Below are 12909 nucleotides of genomic sequence, written 5' to 3' on the forward strand. Positions count from 1 at the left end.
AGAAATTGGTGTCAATACTAATGAATAGTTCATCAATTTGAATTCTCCTCTCTCTTCCAAAAAGGAAAAAAAGAAAAATGAAAACTTTAATTTTGAAATAATTGTTTTCTCTCTCTCTCTCTCTCTCTCTCTCTCTCTCTAAATGGGACAAAAGGGGTACCTTAGGTGCCTAAGTTTTCACATGAAAATAAAAGGAACATTCTTGGCCCATAACATACAATTGTTTATTGGAATTTTGTTAAGAAGGGAGGGTGAGTGTGGGGAAAAGTAAAGGTTTTTTCAAATGTAGTGTTTGCTTTCCAGGTAGAGAAAAAAAGAGACGATCTTTACAAAATATATATCCCTTACATATCTTTGCTTAATTAATTATTTGGTGATTTGTCAATTTTATCCTTCATCTTCAACAAAAAATAATTATTCTCACCCACTCTCTCCACATATACAAAAACAAGGTTTCTTTTATTTATTTATCTATATATATATATATATATATATATATATATATATATATATATATATATATATATATATATGGTGTGTTAATTGTTCTTTTCTTTGAGTAATTGCAACATATTTATAATGTGTTCTATAAAATTATTGAGTTCATCCTTTATCATATGAGGAGGAAGATTAGATTAATTAAATCTTTTAAAAGAAATATAATAATAAAAAAAAATAGAGTTTGAAACTTTGCTTTGAAATCAAAATATTTTGGTTTTTTTAATGATTTAGGGTTTAATTTGAAATCTTTTGAATTTTAAAATAAATGTTGGTATATGAGATATGGTGTGTTAAAGATATGTTAGCTTAGTTGTGCATTTCTTGAGGCTTAGTATCTTTACTAAGAAAATAATTTTTTTTTTTTATGAAAATGATGTCTTTATTTACGAGATTCTTTTTTTTCTTTTAATAATGTATAAGCTGAGATAAGAGAGATGAATAGTCCCACTGAGATATCTCAATTAAGTTGATACATTCCTAGCACTTTTCATTATATTTCAAAAACTAAAATTTTAATCACATTTAAGCGTGCTAAATTAAAAAAAAAAAAAAATCACACTCAAACTTGTCAATTTTAAGTCTTTTTCTTTGGTTTAAAAAAATACAAGAAGAAAAGGTATGAAAGGTACATATCCTTGTTTAGTTTAATATCTATATATTCATTAGTACTTATCCATATTGTTTCATGTTTACTAGTATAGGTTTGATTTAAAGTTGTTTGATGCATCAACCATCTAAAATATCCTTTACAATACAATGCTTTTAAAACCTACATATCAACTGTTTTTTAAATTTCAAAAAATATATTTATAAAACCTTCGCATTAAATTCGATTAACAATCCAAAAGAGCCATCTTTTCTATATTTCGTGTTAAATAGAAGTGGAATAAATATCTTATTTTCAAAATCATTCTCAAACACACATAGTTATAAATTTTTTCAACGTTCATCGATTCAAACGTCTTTTTAAGAGGATATAGTGTATATAAATCTTTCACAGAAACCAACAAAAGGGGGTGGATAGAATAATCTAGGGCTAAAATGGAAGTCTACAAAAGTAAATTAACAATTTTGACCCAAATGCATCACAAATTAATATAAACCCAAAAGGGGTTGAGTTTTAGGAAAAAAGGAGATCAAGGGGTTAAAAAGAAGAAAGAACAATAATATTAGGGTTTTGTAAAAAGGGATAGATTCTCCAACTTTTAAACAAGGCCAAGGCCAAGGACCTAAGGGGCAAGGCAAATGCATGTGAGTTTCTGTAAATGTTAGATTCCACAATCCAAACTTGCTCTTGATCTTTTTGGGGTTTCTTTCTTTCTTTCTTTCTTTCTTTCTTCTTTTGTGTGTGTCAAAAGTCACAGTACTTATCCCATATATATATTTCCAATAATCTTCCTTACCAAAAGATCAAAATCAAAATAAATAATAGTACCCCTCTATATATATACATACATATTCTCCTAAAAATAAAATCTCATTAGATTTAATTAATTAAATAGGTTAAGAAAAGAAGAACCCTAAATAGATTAATTAGCTTGTGTGTAAAAGACAAGGCAAAGAAAACAAACATCCCTCCTTAAATGACAATCATTTACTTTTTTCCCTAAACCCCCTTTGTCTTGATATTAATAATTATATCAAATATAATTACTACTTAATTAATTAATCACCTATACCCTAAAGAGCCATCTTTTCTATATTTCGTGTTAAATAGAAGTGGAATAAATATCTTATTTTCAAAATCATTCTCAAACACACGTAGTTATAAATTTTTTCAACGTTCATCGATTCAAACGTCTTTTTAAGAGGATATAGTGTATATAAATCTTTCATATAAACCAACAAAAAGGGGTGGATAGAATAATCTAGGGCTAAAATGGTCTACAAAAGTAAATTAACAATTTTGACCCAAATGCATCACAAATTAATATAAACCCAAAAGGGGTTGAGTTTTAGGTAAAAAGGAGATCAAGGGGTTAAAAAGAAGAAAGAACAATAATATTAGGGTTTTGTAAAAAGGGATAGATTCTCCAACTTTTAAACAAGGCCAAGGCCAAGGACCTAAGGGGCAAGGCAAATGCATGTGAGTTTCTGTAAATGTTAGATTCCACAATCCAAACTTGCTCTTGATCTTTTTGGGGTTTCTTTCTTTCTTTCTTTCTTTCTTTCTTCTTTTGTGTGTGTCAAAAGTCACAGTACTTATCCCATATATATATTTCCAATAATCTTCCTTACCAAAAGATCAAAATCAAAATAAATAATAGTACCCCTCTATATATATACATACATATTCTCCTAAAAATAAAATCTCATTAGATTTAATTAATTAAATAGGTTAAGAAAAGAAGAACCCTAAATAGATTAATTAGCTTGTGTGTAAAAGACAAGGCAAAGAAAACAAACATCCCTCCTTAAATGACAATCATTTACTTTTTTCCCTAAACCCCCTTTGTCTTAATATTAATAATTATATCAAATATAATTACTACTTAATTAATTAATCACCTATACCCTACGGTTTTTCTTCTTTTTTTAATATATATATATATATATATATGTAGTGTTTTATTTTTGTATAGGTCTAATTAATTATAAAATAAATAAAACCAACCTTAATAATAATAGATTAATTAAATGAAAATTGAAGAAAGTATATATAGGAAAATAATGAAAATATATAATGTTAATTAAGCTGAGAGGAATCTTTGAAAGGAGCCTCGAAAGTTGAGTGTATGTTTGTGTGAAATGTGGGAGAAAGGGAAAAAGAATATTCTATACTCATAAGAGTTCATTAGCTAAACTCCAAAAATTAAAAATTAAACACAGTGTTAAAGCAAAAACATGATTAGATTATGATTAAGATTAGCAGGAAAAGTCAGCTCACAAGGGGACGACTGCTCACACTTCCAAAAATTCACTGCCCCTTTTGTCACCTAATTAAACTATATGTTTTCCCCTTATTAATTAATATATTAATTTAATCAATTACCTTTTCTTTTATAATTTTCTTATTCATTCCTTCCCTTCAACTTCTTTAAACCCTAACTATTTATTCTCTCACCAACGTTAAATTATCTCTCATCAAATCAAATCAAATCAAGTAACGCCCCATTCGATTTTCGTTGTAGACGGAACTTAGTTTTAATGTGCATGATCTTATCAAAAATCATCAAACGCGATACGATATATAAAGAGATATGCACTACGTATTTTCTTAATATTTATTAGGTAGATAGTTTATATTAATTTCAAGCATGCATGAAACCGTTGTTAGGAGGGAACCATATTTTGACGGAGTAATAGTTCTTTTAACGTTGTATATTTACATTTATTTCAAAGGTAACCCATTTCCATATATGATAATATCCATAATATTAGACCTCTAGAAAGCAATATTTATTTTATTTCACATAATTGAGAGAGAGAGAGAGAGGGAAGGAAGGGCAAAGAAATTATGGGATAATCATTCGAAAAGGAAAAGGTAGTAAAACTAGCTTTATGTATATAACTTCTCTCATCATATGTGTCATCATGCACCTTTGCCCATCAAATCCCTTCCCCCCTAACCTTTAACTTTCTTCACCCCCTCCCCAATAAAAAAATATGTATTTTTTATTATACTAGTTTTGAAATTATTGAAAAAAATATATATTCAATAATCTAAATAGGAAGAGAAAGAGAAAGAGAAAGAGAAAGAGAAAGAGAAAGAGAAGAAAGATCCAAATCTTGTCAAATTTCTCTTCTCTTCTCTCTTTATAACATATATATGAACACACTCCTTGCTTTGAGTCCAAACACTTTTACTTCTAGGTTTGTTATAGATTGTTTGAGAGTGAGTCAAATAATTATACACTTGGAAGACAACAACAAAAATCTTCTAAAATAAGATTATTTGTTGTTTTGTTAAAAGAAGATCAAGAAAATGTCTGAAGAGCAAACAATTTCAAATGCTTTCATTTGCAGCATCCCATCACTTGGATCCATCAACAGCAACAACAACAATCCTTCTGTTATTGTCAAGAAGAAGAGGAATCTCCCAGGAAATCCAGGCAAGAACAAAAATAAAAAAAGCTTTGCATTTATGTATATGATCTTCTTTTTACTATTTTTGTGGCTTATGTTTCTTCTTTGTGTGTAGGGGAATTTAGGGTAGAATATTTTGATGGATGTATTCAACTTTTCCATCTACAAACTCTTTGTTTCTCTCTGAAAAATGTCAGAAAATAACCTTTTCTCTCCCATTATTGCTCTTTTTGAACCCTCAACTTCTGTTCTTCTTTGAGTTTCTTAAAAAGAAAAAAAAAAAAAAAGAGAGAAAAAAAAACCCTCATGGAAAGGGTTATTACAAAGCAACCATCTTTTCCCTCGTATCTTCATGAATATGAATAAAAAGATTAAAGTTTTTTTAACGCTATCTGCTTAAACATTTGATTTTTGAGTCTTACGGTTGTTTATGACTTAATATGATATCAGAGTCGGTTTTCTTCTATTAATATTGTTAATCACTTTTGACAGATCCTGAAGCGGAAGTAGTATCGTTGTCGCCAAAGACACTAATGGCGACGAACCGATTCTTGTGTGAGATATGTGGGAAGGGATTTCAAAGAGATCAAAACCTACAACTACATAGGAGAGGACACAATCTTCCATGGAAGCTAAAGCAAAGAAGCAATGGGAACAAAGAGCCAAGGAAGAGAGTTTATGTTTGTCCAGAGAAGAGTTGTGTTCATCACCATCCTTCAAGGGCTCTTGGAGATCTCACAGGAATTAAAAAGCACTTTTGTAGGAAGCATGGGGAGAAGAAGTGGAAGTGTGAGAAATGTTCTAAGAAATATGCTGTGCAATCAGATTGGAAAGCACACTCCAAAACTTGCGGTACCAAAGAGTATAAATGTGACTGTGGGACTCCATTTTCAAGGTAACGTTTTTCTGTTTTTAAAAATTGTGCTTGTTTTCTCGTCCCATTACTTACATACGACATTGAAAGTAAACATTTGAAGAAACAAATTTACGAAAAATTACCTTTTCTAGATTTTAAATTTTGGATTTGATTTTTAAAACATACAACTAAAATAAAAGGTAAAAAAAAATCTCTATAGGTTTGATTTTCAAAAATACAAAACTAAATATTTATGAAAAAAAGATTTAAATTTCCTTTTATGTTCATTAGTTTAGCATTATTTCAATACTATCATCCTAATGTAAAGGGTTTAAGCTTCTATAAATGTATTCTCTCTCTTTGTGTATATATACAACATGGATTCATTCTATCGAGATATATATATAGTTTTTCTGATCAAGTTGTTTGTTTTTTTAGTTAACAGACAGAGAGAAAAATATAATGAAACTACATAAACATAATATATTGATATCATGAAGATAATCAATATTCAAATAATGGTTTAGGTTGAGATGACAAGACAATCTAAAAGCTTAACTTGATGAGTTTATATAGTAATTTATTTCTACATTAATACTTCATATTTTTATCGCTCTCCTTTCATTCATAGGTTTGAAAATTATCACAAGATTCAATCATATTACTCGAAATTATATAATACTAGTTTTGAATATACCACCTTCTGCTTCTCTAATACTATATGTAGTAGGTTCAATATTTTAAATCAATTATGGTTTATGGTTTATGGTCTATTCAATTGTTCTTAATTTATATTCTCTAACACATCCATTCACTCCTATCAAGATACAAAGAAAAAAATTTCAAATATTTTTATGATATAGTATGATATGGTTCACTTTGGATGTCCAAAAGTATTCATGGTTTTCCCTTTTGGATTATCGAGAAGATTTTTGTACTATTAGAGCTAGCTTTCTTTAAATTATACCCTATTTTTTTCTTACTAGATTCTTTGACATTCACAAATGTTATAAAATTAAACGAACTATCCTATGAGATTAATTTAGGTGTATGTAAATTAGTTCAAACGTTCACGAATATTAGAAAAAAGAAAGATATTTTTCTTATCTAGTCAACGTGAAACTTTGATAGGATCCCAACAACTTAAATATGAACCCTTGCGAGTTCAAAAATAATGATCATCTTTTGTATTTTTTTATTTTTTTTTATCTTTGATCTTTTTTGTCCCTATATAAATGGCTACATAAAAAACTATGTGTTATGTGAAAATGCAGGAGAGATAGCTATGTAACTCACAGAGCATATTGTGTAGCATTGGCAGAAGAGACAGCAAGATTAAATGCAGCATCAACCAATATTGCCATCAACAACAATTCATTAGCTGATGGTTACATCAACAACAATCCCCCTCAATTATTCTTCCCTAATTCCTCCAACCTTTTCAAACCAAATGAAACTTCCCCCATCTTTTTCAGTAACAATAATGCTCCCACAATATCACTCCCTTTTTGGCTCCCAACAAATCCTCACCAGGTCAATAATTTCCACTATCCAACAACAACTACAACAACAACAACAACAAATTCTGATGTTCTTTCTGTTCCTTCCTTATTCAGCAATGAAGAACAACAATCATCCCATCAATTTATGTCTTCATCACCCAACATGTCAGCTACTGTTTTACTACAAAAAGCTGCACAAATTGGTGTTACAACTGATCACCCTTCATCATTGATGGAAAGTTTTGGTTTGAAATTCAGTTCAATAACTGATGGCAAAGCCTTGCTTTCAGGGATTTATGGGTCAATGATAAACTCAAATTCCAATAATGTTATTATTCCTCTTAGTGAAGAAGATCATCATCATCATCATCATCATCATCTCTACTCTGCACCACCAGCAAAGAGAATGAGACATACTGTCAGTGAAGAGAGTGTTAATGGTGGAGAAGGAGAAACAAGAGATTTCTTGGGTGTGGGAATGCACACCATATGTCATCCATCAACAGTAAATGGATGGATCTGATTTTAAATTAGATAAAAGTTTATAGGGACCAAAAAGAGGGAGAGATGAGATCAATGCATATTCTTCAGTTTGAGGAAAAAGACAGAAAGCTGATAGCTTTTTGTGTTTTCTGATTAAAGGGGCAGAGGAGAACAGAGCAATTGGGGGGGAAATTGAAAAGAAAAAAAAAAAAGTTGAAAACTTAAAAAGGACCCATTTTGGAAATCATTCTATGTTATTTGTGTATTTCTTGCAATCTTTTGGTATCCTCTTTTTCTTGTGGTATCAAATGTGGGTATTGGGAAGAAGAGAAAAAGAGGGGATTTTTATTTTATATTGTTGAGTGAAAAGGGCATGGATTCTTTTCAGTATAAAGTATAAATGTACCAGGAAAGTCTGGTCATTCAAAAGAAAAAAAGAGAGAGAGAGAGAGATAATGATGATGCTTACGTATTTACTTTGTCGGTTTTTTTCGAGATCGAAACATAGTCTCACGTCGATTAGAAGTGTGAAGAATACGTTATTTTTATGCATTATATGATCAAATGCAATAATTTATTTAATGAGATAATAATAACTGTGAGATATGTTAAATCAATGCCAAAGAATAAGTATAGATTAACCGAAATCAAGCTTGAAGTTAGAGAATCGATTATCCTTTCTTGCATGTTGTAAAAAAATTCAAATTAAAATAAGAGTTTTAGGGTTTAAGGTCATGAATTTGAAAAAAATTCTACTAACTATATAAAATTTTAACATAGAAATAATGATAGTTGTCGCAACAGATGGCAAAAATAAAGAAATTACGTACTCAACTAAGTTAAGTTATGAAATTTGGAGTTTATATAAAAAAAATTAGAAAATATATGTTTGGGATAAAGAGTTGTTTAATTTTAAATTATGAAGCATGTTACAGTTAGGTGGAAAGAAATCAGAGCAGCTTATAAGCTTCAACAATAACGAATCTTATCGACTATATTGGAGTAAAATTATTTAACATCGATAAATGTCAAACTCATTAAGTGATTTAAGAAGTACATACATTTACTTAAATTATGCTTCACAAGATGGAAAATACTTTATGAATGGTGAAGGTAAAAGAAGAGCAACCTTGAGACATGAACTATGTGAAAATAATTTTTTTTTTTTGAAAAAATGATACTTCTTTTCTTAATATAAACCATTACTTTCCACTCTGGATAGCAGTGTACTTATACACATGCATGCATTTTTTTCCCTTCCTTTTTATTATTGAAGAAAAAAAAAAGGCATGGTGAATAAAATGTAAAAAGAAAAAAAGAAAAAGAGGAAAAAGTGAAGAAAAAAAGAGGCAACCATTTCCATTTGAATAATTTATATTGAATTTTATTTATTTACTTTCTGCTAAATTCAAGTATTCGAATCATTTTTTTGAATGAAAATTTGAATTTTTGACTTTTCAAATCGAAAAAAAAAAAAGATTATATTAAGATTTTATTTGAATGAAAAAGGTATTCAAATTTTGAATAGTAATTATGGGTTTAGAAAGGTAAAGTATTAAAGAGAAATGTTTGATATGGAATATGGATACCATGGTGTGAAGTTGGCCATGTTGACCCACTTGACCCATCATTTGCTCTTTATGTTGACATTTATGATCTTCTCTTTTCATTCAAATTAGGTTTAGTGTGGATTAAGAATCTCTTTATACATCTTCTTATTTTGTATAGCTTTGCAAGGGATAGCTTTTTTTAATGATAATAATTAAGTGATGGCAATATTTAAAAAAAAAATTCAAATATAATAAAATCTATTGGTGATAAACATTTTATTGATTGACACTTAATCATTGATATGATCTATCACTGGCAGATTCATAAAGTCAAATCTAAATTTTATTATATCTACTAATACTTTGAGCTCAATTTTATTATATGTTTAATGGGGCCAATTAAGGAGTACATTAGTGAGATAGCTAGGACCAACTTTCTAAAATCTTTTAGAAAATAAAATTGTTCAACTTTAAATCTATGGATTGATCGATTTATAATGGAGGCCCTTAAACCTCAATAAACTATAGTTTAGTTATATTGAAGTTAGCTTCTTAAGCATATGATTAGAAATGGAAAGAATGTTTTATGTTATATGTTACCCTTTTTATATTATTAAAGAAGGGCAGGTTTATAAGAGCTGAGTGGGTATATAACATGGGGGCTCTAAATTAATTAAGGATATAGTAAAAGTTAAATTTTTTCGAAAATATGACAATTTTTAACAAAAAAAATGAAATTACCCCTACATATACACTAAGCCTCTGGAATACGATTTCAAGCGGGTTCTTCACGTTTTTCTCCTATTTTCTATTTTCTTCTACTTTCTTCGTACTCCGATTTAGTTTTCCGGTGCCCGTAACGGTTTGCATTATTTTGTTTTCCTTTCGCTGCATTACGTTCTATATTGTTGAAGAAGATTTTCTTCTTTTTCTATTTGTTTGAAATTGATTTCTTCATTCCTTCCCTCGCGCTACGTTCTACGCTTTGTTTTTCAGTTTGTGTCTATCAATGATGTGTTTCTATCACTAATTGACAGATTTAGAGGATGTTTAACTTGTTTATGTTGAAATGTTTAACATGCTGATCTGTTTTAGGTTTGTGTGTTAGTGTATAGGGTTAGGGTCTATCGGTGATATATTTGTTATCACTGATAGTCTTGAGGGATGTTAAGTTTGTTTGCATTGGGATGTTAGTAGATAATTTAGTTTAATGTATATTTTTATGTGATGTTGTTTATGTTCTATCAGTGATCTGTTTCTATCAACTTGAAGGATGTTTTACTTGTTTGTGTTGGATTGTTATTAGATATTTTAGTTTAATGTGCACTTCTTATATGTTGTTGCCTAGGGTCTATCGTTGATATATTTCGATCCCTGATAGTTTTAGAAGATGTTTAGCCTGTTTGACTTGGGAAATTAGTAGAAGCTCTAGTCTAATTTAGATTTTGTGTGTTATGTTGCTTAGGGTCTATCAGTGATATGTTTCTATTACTAATTGACGAATTTGGAGGATGTTTTAATTGGTTGGAGGCGGAAGAAGTTGTGGTTGGAGGCGGAAGAAGTTGTGGTTGAAGGTGGAAGAAGGTGTCGTTGGAGGCGGGAGAAGGTGTCGTTGGAGGCGGAAGAACGCGTCATTGAAGGCTGAAGAAGGCGTCGTTGGAGGCGGAGGAAGGTGTTCTTAACGTGGAGAAAATCACAGAAACGGTGGTAAAGATGAAGAAGGGAGAAAATCGTGGAGAATATATTAGAGAAGGGAGAAATCGTGGAAAAGGGAAATGCCTGTGAAAATAGAGAAGGAGAAAGTCGCACCAATATCCTTTTTAAAACTAGGGCAATATTGGAATATATTTATAAAAAAATTAAAAATTTGCTATATTTGCAAATTGTTTAATAAATTGACATATACTTGATATTTTATACCAAAATGGTTATACATTATAAAATCTCGATTTATAAGGTATAATTGGGCCTACCCCATTATTAAGCCCTAATCTGAAGAGCCCAAACATCATTTCTCCTAAAATCCAAGATGATTCCCTAATGCCCAATCTTGTATAAAACAAAATAATTACTCTATTTTGCCCATAGAATTTAAAGGTATTATTGTAAATATTAAAACTATTAAAAATATATATTTTCAAAATATAATAAACTTTAAAATTTTTTATCCATGATTGATAATGGACACTGATACACTTTCTATCTATCACTAATGGAAATGTATGAGTATATTTGAATCTAAAATTTTGCTATATTTTGTAAATTTTGGTTGATTTTGTTATATTTAAAAATACCCTTAAATTTTACTATATTTGTAAATTTTTAAAATATCGTTAAACAATTAATTATTAACTCTAAAAGTTGTATCCATTAAAATTCCTCTAAATAGGTGTTTGGTAGTTCATAATAGAATAAGTTTCTAATGTAATCCAAAACTCATACTTGTATCAAGCGTTTTGAACCCAATTTGTAATAAAAACTCATTAGGTTTCGACAATTTTCCATCCAACCTTTTTTCTCACTTTTTTACACTTCACGATCTAATTTTCATTTCATCTTCGATTATTCATGTTCTCCAACACTCTTCTAATTTTCAATAATCCTGATTACATTCTAGTTCTTGACACAACTTCTAAATTTATTTATGAGTTAGTGAAAGATTATTAAATTTTATTTCATGTTTTGAGACTTCAATCAAAATAGTTGGTGCTTCCAACAATTACAAATACTATTTCAAATATTTTCCCACTATTGTAATAACTACCGATTATAATAATTAAAACTCAATGTCCCAAACGTTGGAGTGGAAATTCCAACTTCGAACCTACCTCATATAACTTAAAACAGTTGTAATAATTTTTTTTACGAAGGATAAGTTAAAACAGTAGGCATAAATCATATTTTAGATTAAGAAATCCATAATTTATTTCAATGTCTTAACTTTATATAAAGCCACTGCTTTAGTCTTTTAACATAAGCTGGAATTCATTTAAAACTCGGATGCCCAACCTACTTTATATCAATCACTTCAAGCACTTAACATCAAACATCAAATTTGATTTTTGTTAAAGTGAGTATACTCGACAGTAAATTTTGTGGACTTATACCTTAGCCACTCCACTACGGTTTCTATCAATTTCATGTTTGAGCCTCTAGAGATAAACTTACATGAACAACCATTTGATTCCCATAAAATATTATTGGGTTACTAAAAATATAGGAATAACCAAATGTCTTCTCTATGATATTGTTTTCTAAAATAGACATGTCAGGGGCTTGTGTGTGCAATATTCATCAAGACTCTTTCTCAAGTCTTATCATCTGATTGAAGCATTAATTAACCTACTACAGACATCTGTAAAGATTAACGAGTAAAACTACGATCTGTTGACAACATAAATGACTAGAATTTGTAGCTGCACTGAAGCTTTTGAACGACCAGCTGCCATAATTCATTGTTTGAAACATATGTAACTTATATCAAACTAATGTATGGTTTCTATCCAAATTTGAGATCATAGAACCTCCATCGGAGAATTGGGTGCAAAAGAAACTAGAGGTAACTCAAAACCATACCGTATCCAATCTCTCCCAGATGATGCAGTCAAAAGACTGGAAGGAAATATGCATCCCTTAGAGTTGGAGTTCAAATTCTAAAATCCCATTTGACATTCTAAAAACAAATCCAAATTTCTAGTTTATGCTTCAGTATAAAAAAGAAAAGAAAATAGTGGGTCATATAAGAAATAAATTTCTTATGCAAAAATGAAAAACCAAATCAGAATCAAATCAGAAGTTACAATACTAAAATGGAGTTCAAACATAAAAACTCTATTCTTTCTCTAGATTCATAATTTAGCTAAACAACTTCAATAAAGAATCAAAGAAAAATCATTCCTATAGGAACTTTTATGGCACCAAACACTAGGCATTCATTTAAATCAATAATTGAAAGATATGGTAGCTGCTTTCCATTGGAAAACAAGGGCCC

The 12909-nt window shown here is 29.5% G+C and overlaps 1 protein-coding gene across 1 annotated transcript; it reads left to right on the forward strand.

Moving 5' to 3' along the window:
* Positions 1–4062: 4062 nt before the first annotated feature.
* Positions 4063–7645, forward strand: LOC103495644 (zinc finger protein NUTCRACKER). Its single transcript, XM_008457270.3, has 3 exons — positions 4063–4553; positions 5020–5422; positions 6658–7645. The coding sequence occupies exons 1-3, from the start codon at positions 4427–4429 to the stop codon at positions 7406–7408; spliced, it is 1281 nt and encodes a 426-aa protein (XP_008455492.1). The 5' UTR covers positions 4063–4426; the 3' UTR covers positions 7409–7645.
* Positions 7646–12909: the final 5264 nt, after the last annotated feature.

This window comes from Cucumis melo, chromosome 1, assembly GCF_025177605.1.
Source record: "Cucumis melo cultivar AY chromosome 1, USDA_Cmelo_AY_1.0, whole genome shotgun sequence".
NCBI classification, from domain to species: Eukaryota; Viridiplantae; Streptophyta; class Magnoliopsida; order Cucurbitales; family Cucurbitaceae; genus Cucumis; species Cucumis melo.

What these genes read in the sequence shown, in the direction of transcription:
- LOC103495644 (XM_008457270.3), top strand. Translation starts at nt 4,427, where the DNA reads ATGTCTGAAGAGCAAACAATTTCAAATGCTTTCATTTGCAGCATCCCA. An exon ending in GAATCTCCCAGGAAATCCAG is followed by an intron (nt 4,554 to 5,019) that starts GCAAGAACAAAA and finishes CACTTTTGACAG; the next exon opens with ATCCTGAAGCGGAAGTAGTA. An exon ending in TGTGGGACTCCATTTTCAAG is followed by an intron (nt 5,423 to 6,657) that starts GTAACGTTTTTC and finishes GTGAAAATGCAG; the next exon opens with GAGAGATAGCTATGTAACTC.